The 23,265-nt window shown below is 40.5% G+C and overlaps 1 protein-coding gene across 1 annotated transcript; it reads right to left on the reverse strand.

The window, feature by feature from the left end:
* Nucleotides 1-21,957: 21,957 nt before the first annotated feature.
* Nucleotides 21,958-23,043, reverse strand: BDKRB1 (bradykinin receptor B1). The gene has a single exon (XM_026079716.1). It carries the CDS (start codon nt 23,041-23,043, stop codon nt 21,958-21,960), a length of 1,086 nt encoding a protein of 361 aa, XP_025935501.1.
* Between the last annotated feature and the right edge of the window lie 222 nt (nt 23,044-23,265).

Consider the following 23,265-nt stretch of genomic DNA (forward strand, 5'->3'; position numbering starts at 1 on the left):
TAGGATTAAGACAGTCTTCAGAAGAAACAGATCATACTGGTAGGATATACTGCAAAAAATAAAGTGGCTGCTAAAAAAGTAAATAACAAGTGTCTTAGTATTAACTGTTCACAGAGAGCATTGACCATGACAGCAAATTAAAGAGTGCTGTTTTCCAAGAGTCACACATCTTGCATCTTAATATAACAAAAGTTACATTAACCACCAACAATATATTTTCAACAGAGAAAACGATTAAAGGCGTGTTTGGAAAGGACATATATTTCTACGTGGCCTGTGATCCCCCAAAGAATATTTGATAATAGCCTGTTATTGCAGTGCTAAAAATAATTATTTATAATGAAGAGACCCTGAAAACTGCATTAAGAGTATTTGACAATTGAAAAATTATACTACAGTCAAATGACTTAAACTGTGACAATGTAGTACCATGTTAACTTTAGGAGACATTATACTGTCCATGAATGGAACACGTCCGCTTGATGCCTTTTAGCTGCATGACTCAGGACACAGCTTCTTTTTTTCCTTCTGCTGTGAGGATGCCTCCTCTTCCCCTACAGTTCCCTGCAGAGGAGATTCAGCCGGGGAAAATGGTGGAAAAGGATGAGGAAAGATTTTTCCCGCTTACCAGCTTTCAGTCTAGTGAGAGAACAGTCTGTTGTTCACCGAACAGCTGGTGTGGTCTTGCTGTCAGGGGAGTCCTGCATGGCAATGCCTACTCTAAAAGGAAACATTACACCAAGTCTGTGCTTTCTGTTTCTTTTTTCAGTTCTTAATCTGGAGAAAGGTGTAGTGTTCTATTCTGGCTGCATCTGTATTTGTGCTGGGATAAGTAATACTGAACTGTGTTGGTGAGATGGTATTGGTGCAGTTTTTACGTCACTTGTGACACCTGTTTAATTGGTCTAAACTTCAGATTTTACTAGTAGCTCAAAGCATAGTGTGGATATGTGCAAAGATATAGTAACATTAAAATACGGGCAGAGCTGGTCTCAATTTGCTTTACTAAACCAGATTTAATTTAGCAGGTGCATTTTGTATGCTATAATTATTTCTACATAGTTAAAATTTCAAGCTTTTAAGTGTCCATAAGGCTTAATTCTGGGCAATCTTGCATGATGGTTAGGCTCAGCAGAACAATTAAACAGAAGTTGAAGTAATATGCATGCTTAAGTGTTTTTCCTAATAAGGGAGAATATGCTTAAGTGCTTGAGTACTTGGTTGAAAAGGGACTTCAAATTCCATGCAAATAGATAAAATTCACAGAAGTACATGTGACAACTAATGACACGTTCTAGGTCACAGACTGCTTAAAGCAAGGGGATGATGCATCTTCTCAGATACAAGATTTTTTGAAAAGACGCTCTTAGATCTTATTCATCAATCTGTATAATAGATGAATTGTTATAGTGTATTTGTAAATTCAGTAAGATTATCACAGGCAGCAAGGTAAGGTGATAAAGAGCAAAACTTTGTTGCAGTGACCTTAGCAGGAGTTAAACACTTTAAACCCTAGTTCTTCCAGAAAAGCAGTAATTCACTTCTACCAGGAGAGGTTGCTCAGCAACTGTTTCTTGGCCAAGAGCTTCGCTGCTTCTGTGGAGTTTCTTTCCAGAAAGAAAATCTAGCTAGGCTTCAGCACTGCCAAAACAGATGTTCACATGTGCTCCCTTAAGTTCAGACAGTTTGTTTAAGAGGTTTCTTCCTCCTGTGTGTGTGTGCGTGCGTGCATGTGCCCTCTCTCCCCAAGGGTTTTATGAGGATTTGAAACACCAGTCATGGGGCAGAGTATTTCATTTATGGTAATGGGCCTGAGAAGCTTTGAGGATTTAGTTCATCTCTCTCTGCCTCAGCTTCCCTTAAGTTAAATGGCAATAATAAAATTCCTCTCACCATTATGGCTTCCCTCGCACTAATAACGAGTGCCTTACTGTTTTGGGATGATAAGAGAATGTGAGTACTCTGAGCATTGAAGTTTTGCATAAGAAGGCCTCTTTAGGCATGTTTTGTGGTCCACACATTCAGACATATGCCAGGTAATGATCTGCACTGAGGTTGATGGGAAAATGGTAGATTAGAAACAGATGTAAACCTGTTGTCAACCTCTTCAGATTGCAGGCAACTCTTGGTGTACCTGAAAACAGAGAGGTATTTAGCTACATTTCTACTGGCAAAAATTCCTAAACAAATACCCTCTTCAGACAGTGCTTGAGCAGGAGTTTTATAGCTGTTTTTAAAGAGTTTGGCCAAGATCATACCAGAAATTTGTAGAATACCTTAACCTAGTCTCTTCAGTTGCAGATTAATGACCCAAGCCCCTTTTACTTCCTCTTTTCTGTACCGCTTGTTCTAGACTGTAATTCCTTCAGACAGTCCTAACTTCTTTGCTCCAAATATGAAAAAAGACAGGTGTGATGAGTGCCTGAGGTGTGATGAGTGCCTGAGTTGTAATGAGTGCCTCCAGCTGAGACTTTACATATCTTACATGACCTCCACTGCACGGTTACAGAGCCAGCAATAGTTCATCATCCCTTAAAAAGAAACAAGCCAGTTGTTAGTCTAGAGTACAAAAACTCTGTGTATACTCTCCTGCTATGACTCCTCTAGCCCAATTTCCTGCCTACATCTGCTGTGTTAACTGAGAAGTGATCATGGGGACTAGAGGAGAGTGCTGCTTTGGAGCACTCTTAATCTGGAGTCAAGATTTTTGGTGATCTACCAGCAATACAGCAAAGTCCTCATTATTACTGCTCACCATGAGCAGGGCATGCTGTACATGTATTTCTCCCTAATCATGGAGAAATCGTGGAGAGAAACCCTGCACCGTCCTATCCAAGCTCCAGCGCTTGCCTCATTCTTGAAACAATGAAGGCAAAACTGCATAGGACAAGGTAGCAGTGATCCCTGAAATGCTGCTAGACGACTTGGCTTTCCTACAGCTGCTCACAGCCTCTGCTCCGACATTCCTGGTTGAACTCTGAAACAACCTGAGCCTCCTTGGCAACCAGCTGCACCAGAACCTGAGAGATCRCCAGCCAGACCCAGCACGTCCTACCTGCCAGCACTACACAAGCGTCTGCTGGCTCTCGTTACTCCCTTCAAAGCTGTCAAATATGACTGCAGCTAGTTCCTAGGAAGGCAAACATATTTCCTCAGCCACTGAGAAGCAGGTTCCCAGAGACATGGGTGAAGTCAAGCATGATTTTCATCCAGGTTCTTCTTTGGCAAAGGGTTTCTAGCTGGTTTCTAAGGTAGAATATTTTTGTTGTAGAGGTACAACCGTCTTGGATGAGATCTTCTAGGTATTCTTTGTCTTATGGTCCAGGCAGCCAGACAAGCTCCGTTTGAGGTGTCTGGTCAACTAGGCCAGGACGCACAGCTTCTAGGGGACTACAGGAGACTAGGAAAGATGGTCTTTGGGGCAGGCCATGAGGGTCTGGTCTCTGTTCATGGCCTGGGCAAGGGTGGAGGAGCGAGGGAAGAAGGGCTGAGTATCAGTAGTGATTTTTGGCACTTGCTGAACAAAGCACATGTCACTTGATGACATGTATCTTAACTTGCAGTTCAGAGCAGAGCTCGCCTGTTCTTTGTACTTTACCCTGCTGCAGTTATACCCCACAACACAAATAACTCTTCAGTAACAGTCACCTCTGCTACGTCCCTGGATGACCCTCAGGCATGTGGCTCTGTGCTGGGGCCCATCAGCTCCCTTTAAGGGAGGTCCTTCATCATGTAACACAGACAGGAGCCCATGGGGAGGCTCAGGGCCTGGGCTCTGGAACTCAGGAGAGGAGGCATCCTGCTGCAAGCATGCTGAATCCAGAAGGGAGGGTGCCAGTCATTTTTGAAGATGACCGTCTTGCCAAGGTTATGGACAAAATTTGTGACCGAGCAGGGAATTGAATCCTGCTTGCCTGCGTCAGAAGTGCTAAAACATCAGAAAAAGGAACAGTAATAACCCCAAGCTCTGAACATGTGTTGGTTTAGCAGTTGCTGTTCTTCCACACCCAGTATGAGTGAATTTTGACTGCCCAAACTATTAACCTTATGAGCACACTCCTGAGAGATGATTTTGATTTACACTGACAAAGCATATAAGGTAGAGAAGTCCTGGTTGTCCACATGCCATGAGTTATAAATGAGACAGTTCTGTTCATTCGCTATCTTTAATGGGTGCAAAGTAGAACAATACACTAGTAAAAACAAACAAACAACTTCTACTTGTGCCACCTGGGATCTGGTCCTGGCTTGTTTCAGAATTATGTGGCATACAATGTGTGTCACTCTGTGACTTAATAGAAAAATGATGTAGCATCCATCCTTTTATGCTCCTGTGATTTTTTTTTCTACATCGTGGACCTTTCCTTTCCTGGACAGAATGCTCTTTATTTGTAAAATTTCTTTTTATTGCTCTCCATGCTCACTCCCCCTTCAGTCAAGACTAAGCATATAATACAGAAGTCTCAAGCTTTAACTTTTTACTCTCAAATATTTCAGASAGTAAATCAATCCTTTTGTTTATGAGCCCACATTTTGTGAGTATTTTAAGGATGAGATTCTGCACCTGCCAAAGAGAACTCTCCTAGTTCCCTTCAGCCATGAGGTGAGAAAAAGGCTTTCTCTACACAACAGCTTACTTCTCCAGTTCCCAAAGGTGCCTTAACCTTGATGCCACATGTAAAAACTTCCAGCTCTTCCAAACATGAGGTCAGTGCTCAGCTTCTGGCCATCCAAGAGTACTGGGTCAGCATTTAGACGAGGGCTTGCAATCCACACAATGTCACATGGAGGTAAAAGTAGTTGTGATGGCACTCCCCTGGAGGAGCATCTCCTGTGCACACTTGAGTCACATGGAAGTTAGTCAGATAGCTACCACCATCCTGTATCTAGCAGATAGTGAAAACACTTATCAAAAGCAGTTTCACACCAAGTAAATCTATTTCTTGCATCAATTTTGCAGTGTTGAGTTTTGCAGAGGTTATTATGTTGGAATAATTTGCATATGCTTGCATATGCACTTCTAAAAGACCTTTTGGTGGACTTGTCAGCAGCTTACAGTGGAAATGGAGGAGAAAGCCCCCCCCCAGCATTGTGTTGTCACTGATTCATGGTGTTTAATCCCAGAGCTCCTGCTCCATGGTTTATTTACTTATTCATGTAAACATAAACAATTTTGAAGGCATAACTGGTCTTTCATCATCCCATACACTTTGGAATCATTCTGAGGCAGTTTTAGACAGGAGGGAGTCAGGTTTGCCATGAGTCTGTCTGTTGTTCTTACCCAGGAAATGTGGTAGCTAAGAGCTTGGGGAGTGATGAGCAGGTCAGTGAGTTCTGCATGGTGCTTGAAACAGCCAGCATCCATGCCAAGCACTGGTTCTTTGACTGATTTTTTTTGTGTAGAGACTCCTCAGGCAAAGCAATAAATGTATTTTTAAAAAGTTCACTGGAAGGTTTGAGAGTAACCAAGCAACAAAGGTGATACATATTAAAAATGTAGTACACAAAAGGACAAGGCAGCAAGAATTCTTCAATTAATATCCAAGCTATGTGCTTCATGTTCTCCTCACTCACATAAGTGTAAATCCAGAATAGCCGCACTACAGATAAGGGATCCATAGTTTTGAAGACTGCCCCTGTAGCCTTGTAGTCACCCATGCTTACATCTTACAGCATCTGTAGTTAGAGKTGAGTCTGTAGGAGACTGTCCCTGTCATTTAATGGAAAATAGCTCTTGGGAAGAAATGTTATTGTGATATTACCTTGCTTTTTGGTGAATTTGTGCTTCTGCCAAGAATGCTTTAAAAATGATATGACATTCAGCCTCAGGCTCATTCTGTAACAGAGCAAAAGCTCCCAAAATGGTGCAAAACACATTCCAGATAAGTGACCTGAGCAAAGCTGTTTGCCACCATCTGAGGATCTGGTCCAATTGTCTTGAATGGACTATGCGTTACCTACTACTGAGGTGAACAAAATTAAAACAATTGTATTGGCTAGAGAACAGATTAACAACAAGAATAAATTGGCAGTTAGGCAATTAGGTTCCTCAACATGTATGCACCACTGTCAGTTATTGTCATTGCTTTACTGTCTAATTGTATGTGTCCTTAAACTTCTGTTGTTAAAATCCCACAGACATTGCAACTCTGTCACTGGACTGGCAGAATCACTCAGTCCTTGGCAGAGCCAAACTTTTGGGTGGAGACACCAGTCTTAAATTCTGCTGGGAATCACGGGACACCTGTAGCTGGATCACAGAGCATGGCTCATAAAAAAGAGCCAGAGAAAGCAAGAAGGGAGAGCCCAAGGAAAGGGCTCTTCTACCTGCTAGCTCACTGGTTAGAACAGAAGCCTAGGACATGGCAGACTCACATCTCTCCTCCTCTACCCCAACAGAGCAGAAACAGAGTTCTCTGTGTCCTAGGACAGTACACTAACAAAACATCTGTACTCTACTTTGGCAGTGTGCCTTTCTCAGCTTTTGTCAATTGAAATTGCTCTTTGTGGTATAACTAAAAATTCTAAGCAGTGTTGGCTTCAAACCCCGCTCTCAGTGACGGTGCCATATATGCCCATTTGTGGTTAATTTTTTTCACTTTTTTGTCTCTACTTGTGACCCAGTGCATATATAAGAATTGGTTAAATACAAACTTTATCCTTTGGTGCACACTGTTTGGAAGCAATCTGCATGCAGCTACAGAGTTGTTATAAAACAGGATGCTGAAATCTCAGATTACTAACACTGTATTTGGAAGTGTATTTCCTTCATCTTCCAGCTGTGAACAGGGAGAAAATACTTTGAAATATTTAAACTAAACAATCTGAAGCATTTGCCTTACACAAAATATGCACTTAGCCAAAGTCATACTAAACAGTTTAGGTTACCGCAGAATTCTGCATAAATATCCTTTGGAGCATGTTCAGCTGTTGATAGGCCTTCTTACCTCTCTCTCTCTTGGCAACAGCATTTCTGCATGTGTATCTGCAGGAAGGACAATGATCCTTTTTTGTCACCATGTRAGCTTGTGTGTGTCCTTAGCAGTTCTCAATCCCCCTGGCTCCTCTCTCATGTACACTCAGGCACTCACTCTTTCTGCTTCTCTCTGTCTCATCTCTTGAGGCCTCAGATGCACATCTCATATATATAATACAGGCTTTCTGCTGAGGTTCATTTGTGGTACACTAATGTCATCCCTGAAGCAGCTCAAATGTTGCTGATGAATGATGTGTATTCCTCCTTTTCCAAGGAGTTGACAACATTGTCACTTCACTCTTGGGAAGGCAATATCCTTGGTTACTTGGAATTCATTCAAGTCATCTTGCATCAATTGGTTGAATTTCAGCACAACGTTGAACAATATCTTGCTGTCACAGAGCAATATCATCTTGACTGCCACATCCATGGAAAGAAATGGGCATGAAATACAATCACCTTACCAGAACTGCATAAGAGAAGGTAAAGTCACACAATTTCTGATAAATAAGAGCACAGTTTACCCACACTGGATCAGCACTGTGTGATTCAGAATTAACCCTTTCCCAGCGAACGAGATCTGGTGTATTCCCAACAAGTGAGAAGAGGATCTTGGCTCACACGCCCAGCACATGCATTTGAAGCTGCTCTCACTGATAAATCTGCCTTACTGAAAATCCATGCATGCTTTTGTATTTCAGCCCTGAGTCCTGTCCACAAAAATAGGTGGTGTGCCACTGATCTGCACGCGCACAGAAGCTTTGATGTATTTTGGATACAGAGGATTTAATGTGTCATCATCGACACATCATTGTGTCTGTTTTCCATCAGGAGTGAAACTAACTTTTTGCAGATATGCCAGTTTGACCACACAAACTCCATGCCATTAATCAGCCCATATAAAGCAACTCCAAAGTGTCTCATGCTTGCTGCCTTTGATATGTGGTGGCCATTTGTTGAAGATCTCTGGACATCCACAAATATTAGGTAAGTTTACTGGGCAGCATGTGACAGTTAAAAGCACTAGCATGCCTTTAAAAGGGTTAGTAAGTAACTACCTGTGAGATAATGCACTGTGCTTTGAATCACAGACCTCTGCTATGAATTTTTATTTCTATGTTTTAACAGAGCTCTGTCCTCTATTCATGGGTGATGCCAGAAGTTTCTCAGGAGGCAGAAAAAGAGTTAAAGAAGATGGCAATATAGACGTTTTTCATCTCTAGAGGTGGAGTGCAGGTGTTTACTGGCTTACTAGGCCAAGTCCTCCAGAACAATTGAAGCAACCAAAATAGATTGGAACAGGAAAGGAACTGCAATACCCAGAGAAAAGGAGGAGCGGGAGCTTTTCTTCTAGTATTRAAGAAAAATATGTACCCTGTGTTTCCCTAGTGTGTTTCTATCCAGCCCCAACAACTGCCTCTGTATTTTAACCCTTACCTTTCAGCAAAACTTCTTAGTCTTGCCTTCAATCCTCTTCCAACCCAAATGAGAGATGTTTGAGCAGGTGGGGTTTGTTTACCTCTCTGAAAAGGACTGTCTAACAAGTTAGGTCATGTTAGGAGCCATCTGATGCTTCAATATCCTTTCCTGATGTAGGTCCTCAAGGACAGTGAAGCTGTCAATGGTTGGAACAGTTCAGCAAGTTTCAGCTTCATGTGGCCATTACTGGCCCTTCATTTCTCCTTCAGGTGTATTAATGCTAATGGAGTGTTCCATACATAATCTGTTGGTGGTTTCACTGCTGAGACAGGCAGCTCTGGTGATGGTTTTCATCAGCAGGTATGTAGCTTGGGACCTGGCTTGTCCTGTGGTGTTATGGTGTRTTGTACTAGTAGTATCTAATCTCAGCTGGTAGAGTCACTGCCATAACATGTTGTGTGTTGTAATTTGTACGAAGCTGTGCAAAGAATTGGGATTGGGGAACCTATGTCAGAGGTGCTGCACCAGTTGATTCAGTGAACATGAGCTATACTGGGCAGCGCTAATGTTTAGGAGGGTTGGGCAGGAGGGAGACATGTGATACAGCTCCCACAGTCTTCCCAGGAAAAGCATGTGTGGCTGTGCGCACAGTATGGTGTTAGCTCGTCAGCTCACATAGGTCCAAAATTGATATGAATCAATGCTCCTCACACAGACTTCTGCAGCAATGGCCCAGACTCCATCACAAGAGACATACTGCGATATATTTTGTAATTCTGTTACATGTATTATAAATTATAATTGTATAATTATAATTGTATAAATTTTAACTATTAATTTAAAAGGGATAGAGAAATTAGCCATTTGTGAGGCTTTATGATGCTTTACCAGTCATTTCACTAGTAATTATTTCTCTTTTTCTGCTCAGAGAAGGCCATCCGATGCGATGATCTAAATGCTAGACATGAATATAACAAAAATGGTGTGTCAAATGTGTATGAAGCACTGTAAACATCATTAGTCTTTCTGAGACATGCCTGGCAAACAGCACTGTAAGCTGTACATAGCAGCAAGCAGAAAATGAGATATAGCCTCTTCTTGAAACAGAAGAGAGATGCATTTGAACAAAACCCCCTAACAAACATGCATAATTTAATAGTCCAGGATAACAGCTGCTGGTAAAACCATGCTGTGGGCACTTTGGGATGCAATGCAGTGCTGTGTGTGTATTTTTCTTAGTAGTGCATAGGGGAGGTCTCCCCCAGCTGGAGATGTGCTGCTGCAGTAACCGACTTTGAATAAAAGTTCTGAATTAATCTCCCTGCCTGTAGACCCAGGGAGGATAGAGGAGAGCACTGTTTTTTCAAGGAGGTCAGGCAGATGAAACTTGGCAAGAGTGTCCGACAGCCACGGAGGCAGAGCAGCTTCAGGGACTTCTGCTAATCCAGGAAAGCTCTGTCTCGTGGGGAGCAAAGGAGCCACTTTTTCTTTACTATATCCCCTTCTCACAAATATTTTTGTCAGCAAAACTTTGTCTACGAAACAAAGAAGTGTCCTGAGTGCTCCTGGGGGAGACTGTTTCCATCAAAAGTGTGTGTGAGGCTGTTCTTAGGAGGTCGGAGTGTTTCCTTGGTCCTAGAGGATAAATGAAAGTAGGGACCTTGGATGGGGCCTTGGCACACAGCAAAAATTATCAGCTGAAACCACTTGTAGCAAGATTGTAGGGCTAACCATTCCTTAGTATGCTGCAATACAAATCATTTGCTAGATAATTGCAAACAACGAACGCTTAAAAAAAAGTGTGTTCAGTCTACAGACATTTGATGAGCTAAAAACAGCTGTATTTTTAAAATAAAATGCCTCTCTAGAAACAGAGTTCGCACAACTCTAATCAAACCAATAAATCTTCGTATAACTCAGTATCAGACAGTAATTGCAGTCAGTAACATTAGAAATTACTGCAAGCAAATCTGCCAGAAGAAAAATGTTGTATTTTTACTGTAATGTATATGTGGAGGGAGGAAGAATTAATGTGCTAGATTATTACAAACAGTAACTTGATGTATCTAAAACCTCATGAATTAGAAAATATGTCTAAAATAGCACTATAGTTTTGCTCCATATTCTTTTAGAAAAAGAAATGGATAATTAAAGAATCACTAAAAGGCATCATAGTTTTAGCTCTGTGTTTATATATATATACTTACAGAAACTTTATATAGTAAAATAATGCAATTAACACTGCAAAATCAGATGGTGCAAAGCAAGCAAATGCAACAACCTCCATTGTCTGCGCAACCTTTGTTCACCTCCCTTAATGTGTTTGTGATGTGATGGTCATTTTTAATTACATGACTGTATATAATTATGGCCACAGAGTCTTTTTCCTTCCCTCTCTTTCAGTACCCAGATTGAAAAGAGAAGACATCTCTGGTTTTCTGACTCTTGTCATTTATTTCCTTAGCTTCTTTCACAAAGGAGACAGTGGTTGACCTAGTGTTAGATGGAGCAGCCCATGTTGACATGAGTGATTTTCCCACCACCAACAGCCAAGCTAAGACTCACTTAGCTGGCACAGCCTTCCCTTCCATGATATACATACTGTTGCTCAAACACTGAACTGCATGATTTTGATCTCTGTCACCTTTGTTGTCAGTAATAAATCTGACCTTCCTAGGTGCTGTGCTTACAGCATATGCAACTTTGGGATTACATGTGTAAAATTAGGAGCATATGATGAAGAATTTCATTAATCTGCTCTATATCTTCACCGCTGCTTTATTTCTGGATATAGCTGATCATCTGGTTTCCTTGCTGTGCCAGAGGATTTTTCCTCATGCTGTAGCTTGTTCTATCACCTAAATAAGTATAGAACTGAATAATTTATTTGGATGAGCTGAATACGAAAAGTATCTCTCAAAAATAACCTTTCGCATTAATAATATTTAAAATTGTACAAATAAGAGATTAGCCAAGGAAAAGGAAAGCAATTATTTGGTTCTTTATAGCATGCATTATTAAGGTATAGCATGCAACTCAGTAACAAAATAAAACAGTTAAGGAATGACAGTTCTGTGAAACTGATGTTTTTGTTCTCTGGATCAAGGAGAAGGATCTATCACCTTGTATGTATTTATAAACATTCCACACATACCTATGCGATGGTCCCAGAAGTGTCTGAATATTAATTAGAAGAACTGTTTATTGTTCCATTTGCCCTATATGCAATCTGATACCTATTTTCCTTGAAATGAGAATTTCTAAAACACTTGGAAGATGTGTCTATATTTAAAAATTGTTACACCAAAACCTTTCATAAAAGTACAAAAATTACTTCAGTTAGAGTGACTAAGACATTCTAACTGCTGAATACTTCTATTGCACTTTTTCTAATACAAACTGTTGTTTTTGCTGGCAGCTTCTGACAACACACATTCCTGTTTCTCAACATAGATGACAGTAACCTACCGTTATGGAGTAAGTTTGTCACTAACGTTCAGTAAATGTCATTAACCTTACTCTAAGTGGGTCTCATAGCATCTGCGCTGTTAAACCTTTTTCCTCATACCAGATAAAGTTCAGAGTACTGCATGCATCTTACTCTCTTGTTTCTTGATAGATGTACAGAAAATGTCACTTCATATAACAATAACCTTGGGCAAACAAAGACATTTCCCGGTTGGCTTTTGTGATGAAAAGAAGTCATTTTGGGTGTCCTGAAAGATACTTCTCATGTTTCCTAAGAGGAAGATGTCTTGGCCAGTCTGTGACATTTGTTTTGTACAGGTTCCTGGCTCCCAGCTCTCTGCCACTAGACTAGCACCTTACTGCAGAATTTCAGGGTGTCTCCTGCTCTGGCCTGTCATGTGCCAAACGTGGCTGGCTGTGCATGATGCTTCTGATTACGGGCTAGGAGAGAGGTTGTGGGGCTGGATYGAGGAGCCCTGCTGAAAGGCATAAAGCTCTGACATCATCTACCACTGCTGGCCACCGCCACCTGTGACCGGGTATGTCTCCCACGACATGACCTGATGCAGTGTTGTCCCATGCATGAGAGCAGAATATATTGAACTGGAAAAGGAAGTGCTTCACTAAAATGAGGGGACATGGTCTCTCTACTGATATTAAATTGAACAGTTATAATTTGAAAAAGAATAGACAAAGAACCCAGTGCATGAAGGAGCTATGTTTCACATCACTATCCTAAAAGCCTGGGACAGTATCCAAAAATAACTCTTCCAGACCCTTCAAGTCTCATCAGAATAAACAGGATGGGCTGTGTAGAATGCCGGGAAGTGAAATAGAGCTGGGAGGGAGCAGAGCAAGGCAGGAAGAACAGTGCAGGTCCAAAATCACACATCTAATTTTATTCTACTGAAACCAGACCCTTGGTTTACACGCTTGCTATGTGGATTACCCTTTTTAAAGTGATTAGTGATACTTCTGTGTAGTTTTTCAGGGAAACCATGTGTTGTTCAGAGTACTTGTTATTATTTGGATAATGTACAGCATACGTAAAGGATATTTGATTTTTGCTATAGAGTGAAAGACAGGAGGGTTAGAGATAAGATTTTAATTTTAAAGTAACTAGTTTTGTGACCTGCTGTTCCAAGCAAATGATTATTTTCACAGTAAAACCTATGAATGTTTCTATTATTTGGCTAATATTTTACTAATAAATGCAAACCTATTAATGCTTTGCATCCAGTGCATGAGAAGGAAAACAATAGAAATACAGCCACCTCTGAAGACACATCAGCAAACCAGCAAAACATGTTGTGGGGAAGCCTTGGTCAAGGACTCCACAGTTAAAGTAAGTCCTGTATGCCCATATACAAGAGGTAGTAGGATCTTGGCTTTTATAGTCTATATAAAGTACTTGATAATTCTGTTATTGCAGTATCTGAATATCATATGCCTATTTTATTTTTAGGTGTCACAAGACTCCTGTGAAATTTGTAAGCCTCATTATGTTGATGGTGAGCTGAAAGTTACTGGCTGCATTGACACTGTTGTGTCATGTGTGTATGGTGCTGTTCACAGAGCCTCAAAACCAAAGTACCTTTTTGGCTATACTGGCTGAGTTAGGGGCCACCTCTGGGGTGACCTTGCTGATACTCTTAAGGGCTAACCAAGGCTGTACACAGAGCTTACAGAAGCATACAATGCACACATCTGCAGTTAGATCCTAGGTTTCCATCCATCCCATCTGCCCTTACGGTGAGAGCTTGGCCTCTTTTCTGCCTGATACTATTTCTTTCATGCTCCTTGGATTCTTTCTGACACTGTTGATTTCCAGGGCAAATGGGTTTTCTAAGCTGCCTGAATGCAGTGTGCCTTGAGCAGGTAACATGAATTATTGGCACCTGAGAAGTGCAGGTTCCTGAGAGGCCTCTGAAAATCAAAGTACTCAGATGTTCAGTTTAGCAAGGCTATTTTAGAAATAATTATGGAAACTATGGGTTTCTCCAAGATTAAGCAAAGTCTGTAGCAGAGGTGAGAACTGAAACTGTCTCAGAAAACTCCGCACCTGTGCCCTAGTCATCTGAGTACCTTTGATCATACTACTGGAAGGAAGCCTTCATTGTAAACTGGATTTAAGTAGCAGAGCTGTTGCTGAAGGTCAAAGGGCTGTGTAGGTACTGCCAGGCTCTGAGCTGCTGCTCTGTGGTTCTGGGGAGTTGAAATACTGTTTGTGCAATTGGTAGTTAGGCCACTAACTTGTTTCTTTGGGCTACTAAAGTGAATGTACTGTAGAGGCCTAAGAAAAGATACTAAGCCTTGGCGCGAACAAGATTGTGTGCAAAGAAAGTGTGTGCGTGTCTCTATTGCCTCACTGAGCACCTGTAATGTCACTCTTGATCTGCAGTGGCAATTCAGCAAAGAATTGTCCTGAAGTTTAGGAGGTGAAAACTTCAGTTCTAGGATACACAGCTAGAAGTCCCTTAATAAAAGGAGAGACCTTTTCTTTCCTGAAGCTTGATTCTAGTAGGTATTTTCCCATTAGCTTGAATTTGCTTCTCTCACTCCTTTATTGGCAAGTTATGAGGAGGGTCCCCAGGACTGGCTGTAGGGATTTTGCTACTATTAGCAAATGGCACCCTACATATGTTCACATACACCTGCTATTCAGTTTGTCATGTTAATAATTTTCTGCCATTGTTAAATGGTCTCTTCTGCTTATATGGCAAAGGCAGCCTCTGCCATTACAGGTGGTTGCTTGAGAGTGCTGGGTTATTATTTAACAGTTGGGAAGTACCTGCCAAACAAAAAAGAGGGTATTCCTTTTCTCTCATAGCCCTAAGAAGAAAGTTTGCCTGGGTATATATTTGATGATGCCACACAAAGCAGTTTTCTCGCAGTCACAGATTTCTGTATTTAGCCAACCCAGTGTTGCTTTGTAGCCTTTTACATCCAAACGCCTGAGGACAGAAGGAGACAAAACTCTTGAACATCTCAACTTCATCCCACAAATAATTTTGGGTCTTCCAGTACATTTCTGTTTTTCTGCAGCAGTGCCTAAAACGTAAGGGTATTTGTAGAGAGTTAATTCCCATCAAACGCATTTTCACTCATTGTCTGACTAACACTTGCAATGTCAGAGAGATTTTATGTTCTTGCTGTGTGTAATTTGCATTATAAATTACTGGCATCCACGCCAGGAAGCTGGTATCCAGCCAGCAGATAAGAGTTAAGCAAAGTTGGCAACAGGCCTCACTCAGAGGCTCAGTGCTTCTTGTGACTCTTGGAGGACTGACTAATGTTTTGTAGAACAGACAGCCTGATCTTTAAAATGTTCATACTTTTTTTAAGAAAGTCTCAGCTGATTCTCCATTTTTTAAATTTAGTATCAAATCTTGGATTTTTATTGTAAGTCACCTCTCTTTCTCAAAACTGAGATTAATGAGCTTCTGAGTTTACCATCAGAGACTGATCCTGGTCTCTTCATGATTCGTCCCTCAAAAAGCAAATCCTCATTACTCCCCATAACTTCTACAGTGGGCACTAGCAGTTTTGCAACATGAAAGGGATTTTTATCAGAACCTGTATAGCTAAAAAAAGCATAGAAGAAAAAGATACAGAGATAAAGCCTCACCTCTGTTACACTGGCTTTACACCAAAGTAACTCCCTTGACTTTGGAAGAATTGTAGCAGCTTTGAAAAGGGATAATGATATAGGCACTCAGAGTTGCTATCTCTGCCCAGGGCTGGCCCTTTGGCTGGTACAAATAGGTATAGCTCCATTAACTTCAACTTACTTTCATTTATATGAGATTTGGGCCTCTAACTTCTTATTCACAGAAAAAAATCTGCCACTCAGACAAGGCGTGCTTGAGGGTATGGATTAAATATTTCTGCTTATCCTTCTCTAAGTGCTGAATGATGAGCTCTTCTCACTCCATAGTCATCTGACATGTCCATTTGTCCATACATTAAAATGGCACTATGACAATTAGAAGAGTTCTTTCAGGATCTGGACCCTGCAGTTCACCTGTGGAGTTAGTCTTGTGTGATGGATGTGAGACTGGTCCCATCTCCTCCCGAGGGAAAGTAAGATGGCTGGTTTCATTCTTACTATGTGGTTGGGGATTTGCTATGTGAGAGTTTAAAGAAATAAATAGCAAGGCATGAAACCAAATGTGAACCTTTGCATGTCTGAATTACTTCCCAGAAGAGAACCTCTCTGCCAGCTGTAGCTGTAAATTAGGGTGATAATTGAAAATAAACCTCAGGTTCTAGAAGAAAATATAGCTAAAAGACAGTGAAGATTTTGCTGGAATGAACAAGACTAAGATGATAGAAGAGGACTTTCTTGAGCTATGGCTTCATAGGATGTTCTGCCTGTAGCATTCACTGCAACGAGCCACATACATGCTTTAAAAGCAGGAAGTTTTGAATTCACCAATTCCTTTTTATGGAGTTTAATTATATCATTTAATGCTACATGATGGCACAAGGCAGTTATTATATTGGTGACAACAGCACAACCAAAGTAGTCTGTGCAGACAAGATTCTTCTGCTATGCTTGAAGCTGAGGGCCAGGCTCTAAAGAAGACCCTTACAAGGTAGGATGAGGCATTGCTGCCCATGGGTTGTCCCCAAGAGGCAATCGGGTTTGCTCCAGACATGCTTAGCAACCAACAAGAAAGTCATGGAAGGGTCAAATCCTGGCTTGTTTTGAGCAGCTGTAGAGTGAACTCATCCAGCATGACTGCATCCCTTTTTTGCAACAGCAACAAAGAAAAGGGGAGATGGTCACTCCTGCCCTGGAGCAGAGCTTTGCCAACATTTTCTCCTGTTTAGTATGAAGGTGTATTTGCAATCCAATGTGTTCTGGAGGTAATTAAATTAGGGCGTGTTACTCTGTGACTACATGGTCATTCTCAATCACAAATAAACATGCTAGTTGTAAGAATTCTCTGTTGTACTAGGGTTAGGGAAAGAGGAGGGAAATACCTCATCAAGCCCAGTAGGCTGGGAACTGTAGTCAGGATTTGACTCCTAGGCATGTGTGAAGTTACAGGCTCACCAATGAGCAGCAGCTGCTGAAAATCACAAGAACAGACCAGCTAAAACAACAGAATAAATAAGCTAAATAAGCTGGCATGCTCTTCAGATGGGCTTGTTTTGCCCTCAAGCTTCAAATCCCTTTAGAATAAAATTAATTACTCTTGCACGGTCCAGCCTCAGAGCACGTGTTTTCAGCTATTCCTGAGTTGAAAGAGTAGGATTTTGTTGGATCTCCAGTTCTGCTGACCTCCTTCTGTCCTAAAGCCCTGCCTTACTCTTCTCTGGGTTGACCGCTTTTTGCCAGGGACCAAGGGTGGCTTCTACTGTTTGTCAGGCATCCTTCTGTGCTACAAGGAGAGGTGGAGATTCAGTCCTACATTTCAGCTGATGACAATATTCTTCCTAATTACTATTATTTTAGAATCTCTTCTAATTCTTTCAGTTATGATTACTAGACTCATTTGTCTCTATGCCATCTCACTGCAATACGTTCTTCAGTTTAATTATATATTGTTTCAAAGATTTCTTTCTGTAAGAATTCATGATGTGATATATGGTTCTGCTCTTATCAATACTATTGTTTGTATTTAATAATATGCAAGACAAAATGGTTTAGTTTCTTGAGGGTACTTTTTGGTTTATGTAAGTGCATTTCTCTCCCACATAAGACAGAGTCACACAAAGCTACCTCAAAAGTGATTAAACTGCAATGTTGGAAATTCAAAGCTTGGTCATATAAAACTGAATTATAACTGATGTACTGAAGGAGGCCACACTGAGATTGCAGGGACAGCCTTAGGTCAAACATTTCTTGGCCCTTGAATGCTTGATTTGGCAACCTCAAGATTCTTTTAAAGAAGTTGGTGTCTGATTTCTGCAGGTTTTTTTTTTAAGAGAATAAAATATTCCCAAGTCTCATACTGAGGCATCTGTCTGTCCTTCCCCCTTTCACAATCTGCTCTGTCTTCCTTGCCCAGCAGGTCCCAGCTCTTTCCCAGTTTCTTGTCAAAGCCGTTTCTCCTTCCCACACATGCTGATTCCTACTCTGTCTCTTGGTAGAGCCAGGTCCTGCCTCCTCTCCTCCCTCAGCTCTTTCTTTTGACCACCTGGTCCTCTCTGCTTCTCCACCTACTCTTGCACTGGGAACTGGCCAAGCAGAGACACTGGTAGCCACTTTCTCCTTTCCCTTCGGTCGCTGCTCTTCCTCTGTTTCTTGACTCCCAGTTCCCAATCCGGTGTTTCCCTCTTCACTGTTAAATACCAGTCACAGCCCCTTTCCCCAGTCTATTTCTTGTCCTGAGGTCCAGCACAGCTTCTGTCTCCTGCTCCTTTCAGACAAAGCAGCACCCCTTTCCTGCTGTCAGTTTGGCACCAACAAGCTCCCTAGGACCATTAGCAAGCAGGTTCCCTGATGTCTGCTCTCCTCAGCCCAAAGCCACCCACAGGCAGTGAAACAGGTCCCGCTGCTCTGGACCAGGTTACTTGTGCAGCCCTGTCCCAGACAACTGTGGCAGGTTTGAGCATCTCCGTGAGGATGGGAGCATCAGGCTGCTGAAAGCTCCAGCAGGTCTGTACTGAGTGCAGGCTGTTTTTTTCTATCTAAGAGTCTCCAGTTGGACTTGATTTGGTATGGTTTTCAGAGGGATGACAAACAGCTCTCCTCCCATGAAGATGACTCCTAGCAAGCTGCGAGCCCATGTGGCTATAGCTCTCTTAATGATCAATGTCTTCTCTTCTAGCTTCAGCTTTAGCTGGCTTTGTCTTTTTGTGTTTCTATTTTTTTTTCTTCTTTTTTTTTTTTTAGGCAGAATGTTGTATGATAACTACCTCTACAGTTCAAGTTTGATAAAGTTGAAGCAGCTTATCAAAAAGTTTTGATACTGTGAATTCAGGTCCAGGCTATAATTTCTTGATATGTATTTCAGTGAATTCTAAATGCCATTTTATTACTCTAGTGCTATTAGGGCTGTATTGTAAACTAAGACTGCATTGTGTTAGGCAAGGTCTGAACAGAGGTAGTCCTAGCCCTAGAGAACTTATGACTGAAACATAAAACATACTTCACTAGCTCAGTGTAGGTGGGTGAGGAGAGTAAGTTAAATTATAACCCGCAAGCTTTCAGTGTGTTGGGATCTTGCCTACAAAAGCTTAATATTGCAGCAGTAGAATGTTCTATTGATAAGAACTTCCCAGTGTTCATGGGGAGTGTGAGGAATAGCACGAGAGAAGATAAAAAGGTGCTTATTTGGAAAGAACAACCCGTGGGCAATGGAGTCTTGCAGTACTGGTTGACTAGCAATCAGAGCTGATGTTTCAGTATTGAATGAAAGATGATAGGTAAGGAGCCCTGAATATGCAAACAAGGAACCTTTATTTATTAACCACAAGAGGAAGAGTTAGTGAAGGGATGTATATCATAACTGAAAATCCCCCTGTGCTGAGGCAGGATCAACTATGCTTACATCATTCCTCATGATGCTTGACTAATGTGGTCTCAGAGGTCTCCACTGCTGAGGTTCTGGATTCTCCCCTAGGCAATCGGTCATGCCCAGTCTCCCTTGCTATCATTTAAGTTCATTTCCTCTTGTCATATACACCTTGAAGGCGGAAACAACATGGCACTCTTGGGTTGCATTCAACTTCTAATCAACTTTTCTGCTGAATTGCTATTAGTCTCTCACTCAGCATCCTGATTCTGTGCAGTAGATTATTTCTTCTTAAATTTAGAATTTTACATTTGTTGTGGACTAAACTGCATTTATTCTCTATTTTTCTATATTAACACAGCCCAATCAATCCCTAATGAGAGAAGCTGATAAATTTTTGCTTTTGCTTTATGGATGAAAAACACTTCTCTTTGTTTACATTCCTATTTTACAGTAAATCCACTGATTTGTGACACCCTGTTAAATACTGTTTAAAGCCATACTTACAAACATTTTTTTCTGATGGTTGCGGCATATATGAAATACAAACAACACTTTCATGAAAACCCTTGTCACATTCCAACTGAAGTAAATGGGAGGCTTTCTATTGATTTCAGTGGCTATTAGCTTATGCCCTAAATGCATCACAGCATTCAAGAAGTGTTTCTCCATTCAGTTAATATGGACAACAGTCAGTCAGAGAAGACAAGATGCTTTTCCCTTTTAAGGTCCCCATGCATGGTGAGAAAATGGCACTTCTGTTTATACAGTTTTTTTTCATAATTTCAGCTTTTGCTCCTTTTCAGAAAATATCTCTGGAAGTTTTTTGAGTAATGGTTTCAGTCAGGGATGTATTGAAAAAGTGCAGTGAGCAACATGCTAACTAAAATAGTCTGGAATCAAGTTCTTAATCTCAGATGATTCACTGGATTTCACATACTGTTGTGATTGCTAATGCCCTGACATTTATTTGAAAAAAGCCTCTCACAGAGGAAGTGAAAACAATACACTTATGAATGATTCTTCCTCCCTGATCCCTTAACTCATCCTTCATTTTTAACCCAGCATAGTAGGAAGACAGACTTTTAACTCTTCAAAAGGTTTCCAGTGTTCAGATTCAAAAATTTCATGGGAATCATTAAAGATGAACACCAAGCTTATTGGAATGGGAGTTGAATGAGCAAATTTTTATAATTAAAAAAAGATTAATTCCATAATGAACATAGCAGTAATAAAAAGAATCACTGAAAATGTAGCAGTGTTACAGTGATTACAGTACAGTGTACAGTGTTACAGTACACTGTTACATACAGTGTACAAGACTGAATGGGCTTTATAATAACTAATTAAATAAACGGTTATAAAAATGATGTGCTTGTATGCCCCTTTCTGCACTTAGCATCTGTCTGGGTGAACAGACCTTTTTCCTTTGAATTGACACTATGAGTATATCCCTTTTTAATATAATAATATTGTCTTTATATGCACATACTTTTACAGTTATAGGAAGAGATATCTCAGTTATCTTAAGTCTATTCTACAACTGTAACTGTGATGAAAAAGAAGTTTCCTTCTTCTTCATCTCCTGTCTGGTATATTATTATTATATCCCCATTATTATTACCACTAATAATAACAGAGTTTATATCCTAGAAGCAGTAAGGATTTCTAATCACAGAACTATGTGATTAGAGTATGTGGGCTCTTGCCCAAAGGAACTGAAAACCAAAGTGAAAAAGACAGCAGAGCCAATGAACATAAAAAAGAACAAGTCTATGGTAAAATGAAATGTTATGCAGTTTAGTAATTTTGATTCATAAGAACATAAATGTATATAAATGTGGGATTTGCCTCAAAAGAAAAATATACCAAAATAATACAGTATGAATGACCATCTCTGGTGTTTTCATATACAGAAAATGAAAAGAATCCTTGCCTACTTGATGAGTTGTGAGTAACATTTTGCTGGACCCCCCGCAAAAAGTCAGATTTTGAGAAGGATATTGGGTTGTTTTGCTTTTTTTTTTTACAGCCTGTGCACACTTTCTTTGTTTTACATTGTCTTGTACAATATTCATTCACCAAATATATTTAAAATGCAAAAACAGTTCTTCAAATATTCCATATGTTACAGTAATAATACAAACCATGAAAAATACTGTTAAAAGTAACTGGAGCTGTTCTACAATTGCTCAAATGCAGTGACAGCTGAGGATTAATCTCATATTTGCCCTGAAATATGTATACCACAATTTTATATATAGTGTTATCAGTGATACAGTAGTTGTCGTCATAGACACAATGCAGTAGAACGCTTAATCGGTTTACAGGTTTCTGTAAATAAAACATACTTCTGACACCTGGTCAAAGAGGTTTTTTTTCAAGTCACTGAAAATTGATGAGACAGGTTAGATTATTTGCTATGACATTCTGGTATCACATGTTATGCATTTGTATGGGTAGCACAGAAAAAGAAAAGCAAACCAAAGGACAAATAAGCAGTCAAGTGATATATTTTAATAAATAATTAGCTTAGTCTGAATGCCGTATCAGTGCAATTCATATTTATTTTAATGCCATTTAAAGTAAGCTGTAATATCAAAATTAATATGGAACAGAGAATCATTAGGTTAAGCTACTCCTGACTGGGAACAAGTTGAAATATGGTGACTTTTCTTTTAATGATACCCAGCTCAAAGAAAACCTACAGGGAATAAACTGTGAAAAAACTTGCAAAACCTTTTGCCTGAAATATTTCCCAACAAAGACATAAATCACAGGGTTAATGCAACTGTTGGTGATAGCCAGGGCAGAAGTAAATTGCTGGCCAAAGTTGACCAGTTCTTCCCAGACGCAGCCTTTGACCACTTCCATCTGGAATAATATATCAAGGAATGTAAAAAGATGGAAAGGAGTCCAACACAAAAGAAACATCAGCACCACTATGAAGATCAACATGGTAGCTTTAGTGTCTCTGTGGTCCTTGCAACTCTTTGTTCTGAGTGCTCTTTGTTCTCTGCTGTTTTCTCCTAGGGAGTGAATGATGCAAAAATTAAGGAAGACGATTGCAGTAGACGGCAGTGCAAATCCCACTATGTTGAATACCAGACGCTCAGCTGTTATCCATAATGGGGTGGGGAAGTCTAAAGCGCATGCTGAGATATTCCACTGGGGAAAGTGTTTCACAGTCCGAAATGCAAAGGTTGGGATGCTGACAAGTATTCCAAAGACCCAGATGAGCAAGCAGATCCCTTTAGCCACAGTTTTGTTTCGTATCGCTCTGTTGCTCAAGGTATGAACAAAAGTCAAATAGCGATCCAAGCTCACTGCCACGAGCGAGTAAATGCTGGTGTACATGTTTAGGCTGGTGGCTGCACTGGTGCTACGACAAAGGAAATTGCCAAATGGCCAGTTAAATTCATTCCTGATGTTCTCTGCCCAGAAAGGGAGGCACATGAGGAAGATAAGGTCAGCAACAGCTAAGTTAATAAGGTAGATTTCAGCTATCTTTAGGGAGCCCTTGTATAATGAATAAATGAAGAGAACAAGTGCATTTCCAAGCATGCCAATAACACAGATGGTGTCTATATATGTGGGTACTATAGAGTATACGATTTTCCACCAGTCATCTAACTCTGGGCAAATAACTGAGTCGCTCTCATTTTCACTCTGGTTTGAGGAGGGAATGTTCAGTAGATGACTTTCAGCCATTTTCTTTATTCTGAAATGAAAAGSAGACCTCTTTGAAATAAGGCATAGAATTCTAAAAACTGTCTCCTATCAGTGCTGTAGCAAACATTTAATGGCTCACTGATTTTTATAGGCTGGATATATCCATGATTCATGCATATAAAGGTCAGAACTGTTCCCTATACTGACAAAAATGAAACTTCCTCTACATCCCATGAAATTTCCTCTCTTTAATGACATTGT

The sequence above is a fragment of the Apteryx rowi genome, unplaced genomic scaffold (genome assembly GCF_003343035.1).
Source record: "Apteryx rowi isolate R43461 unplaced genomic scaffold, aptRow1 scaffold_5, whole genome shotgun sequence".
NCBI classification, from domain to species: Eukaryota; Metazoa; Chordata; class Aves; order Apterygiformes; family Apterygidae; genus Apteryx; species Apteryx rowi.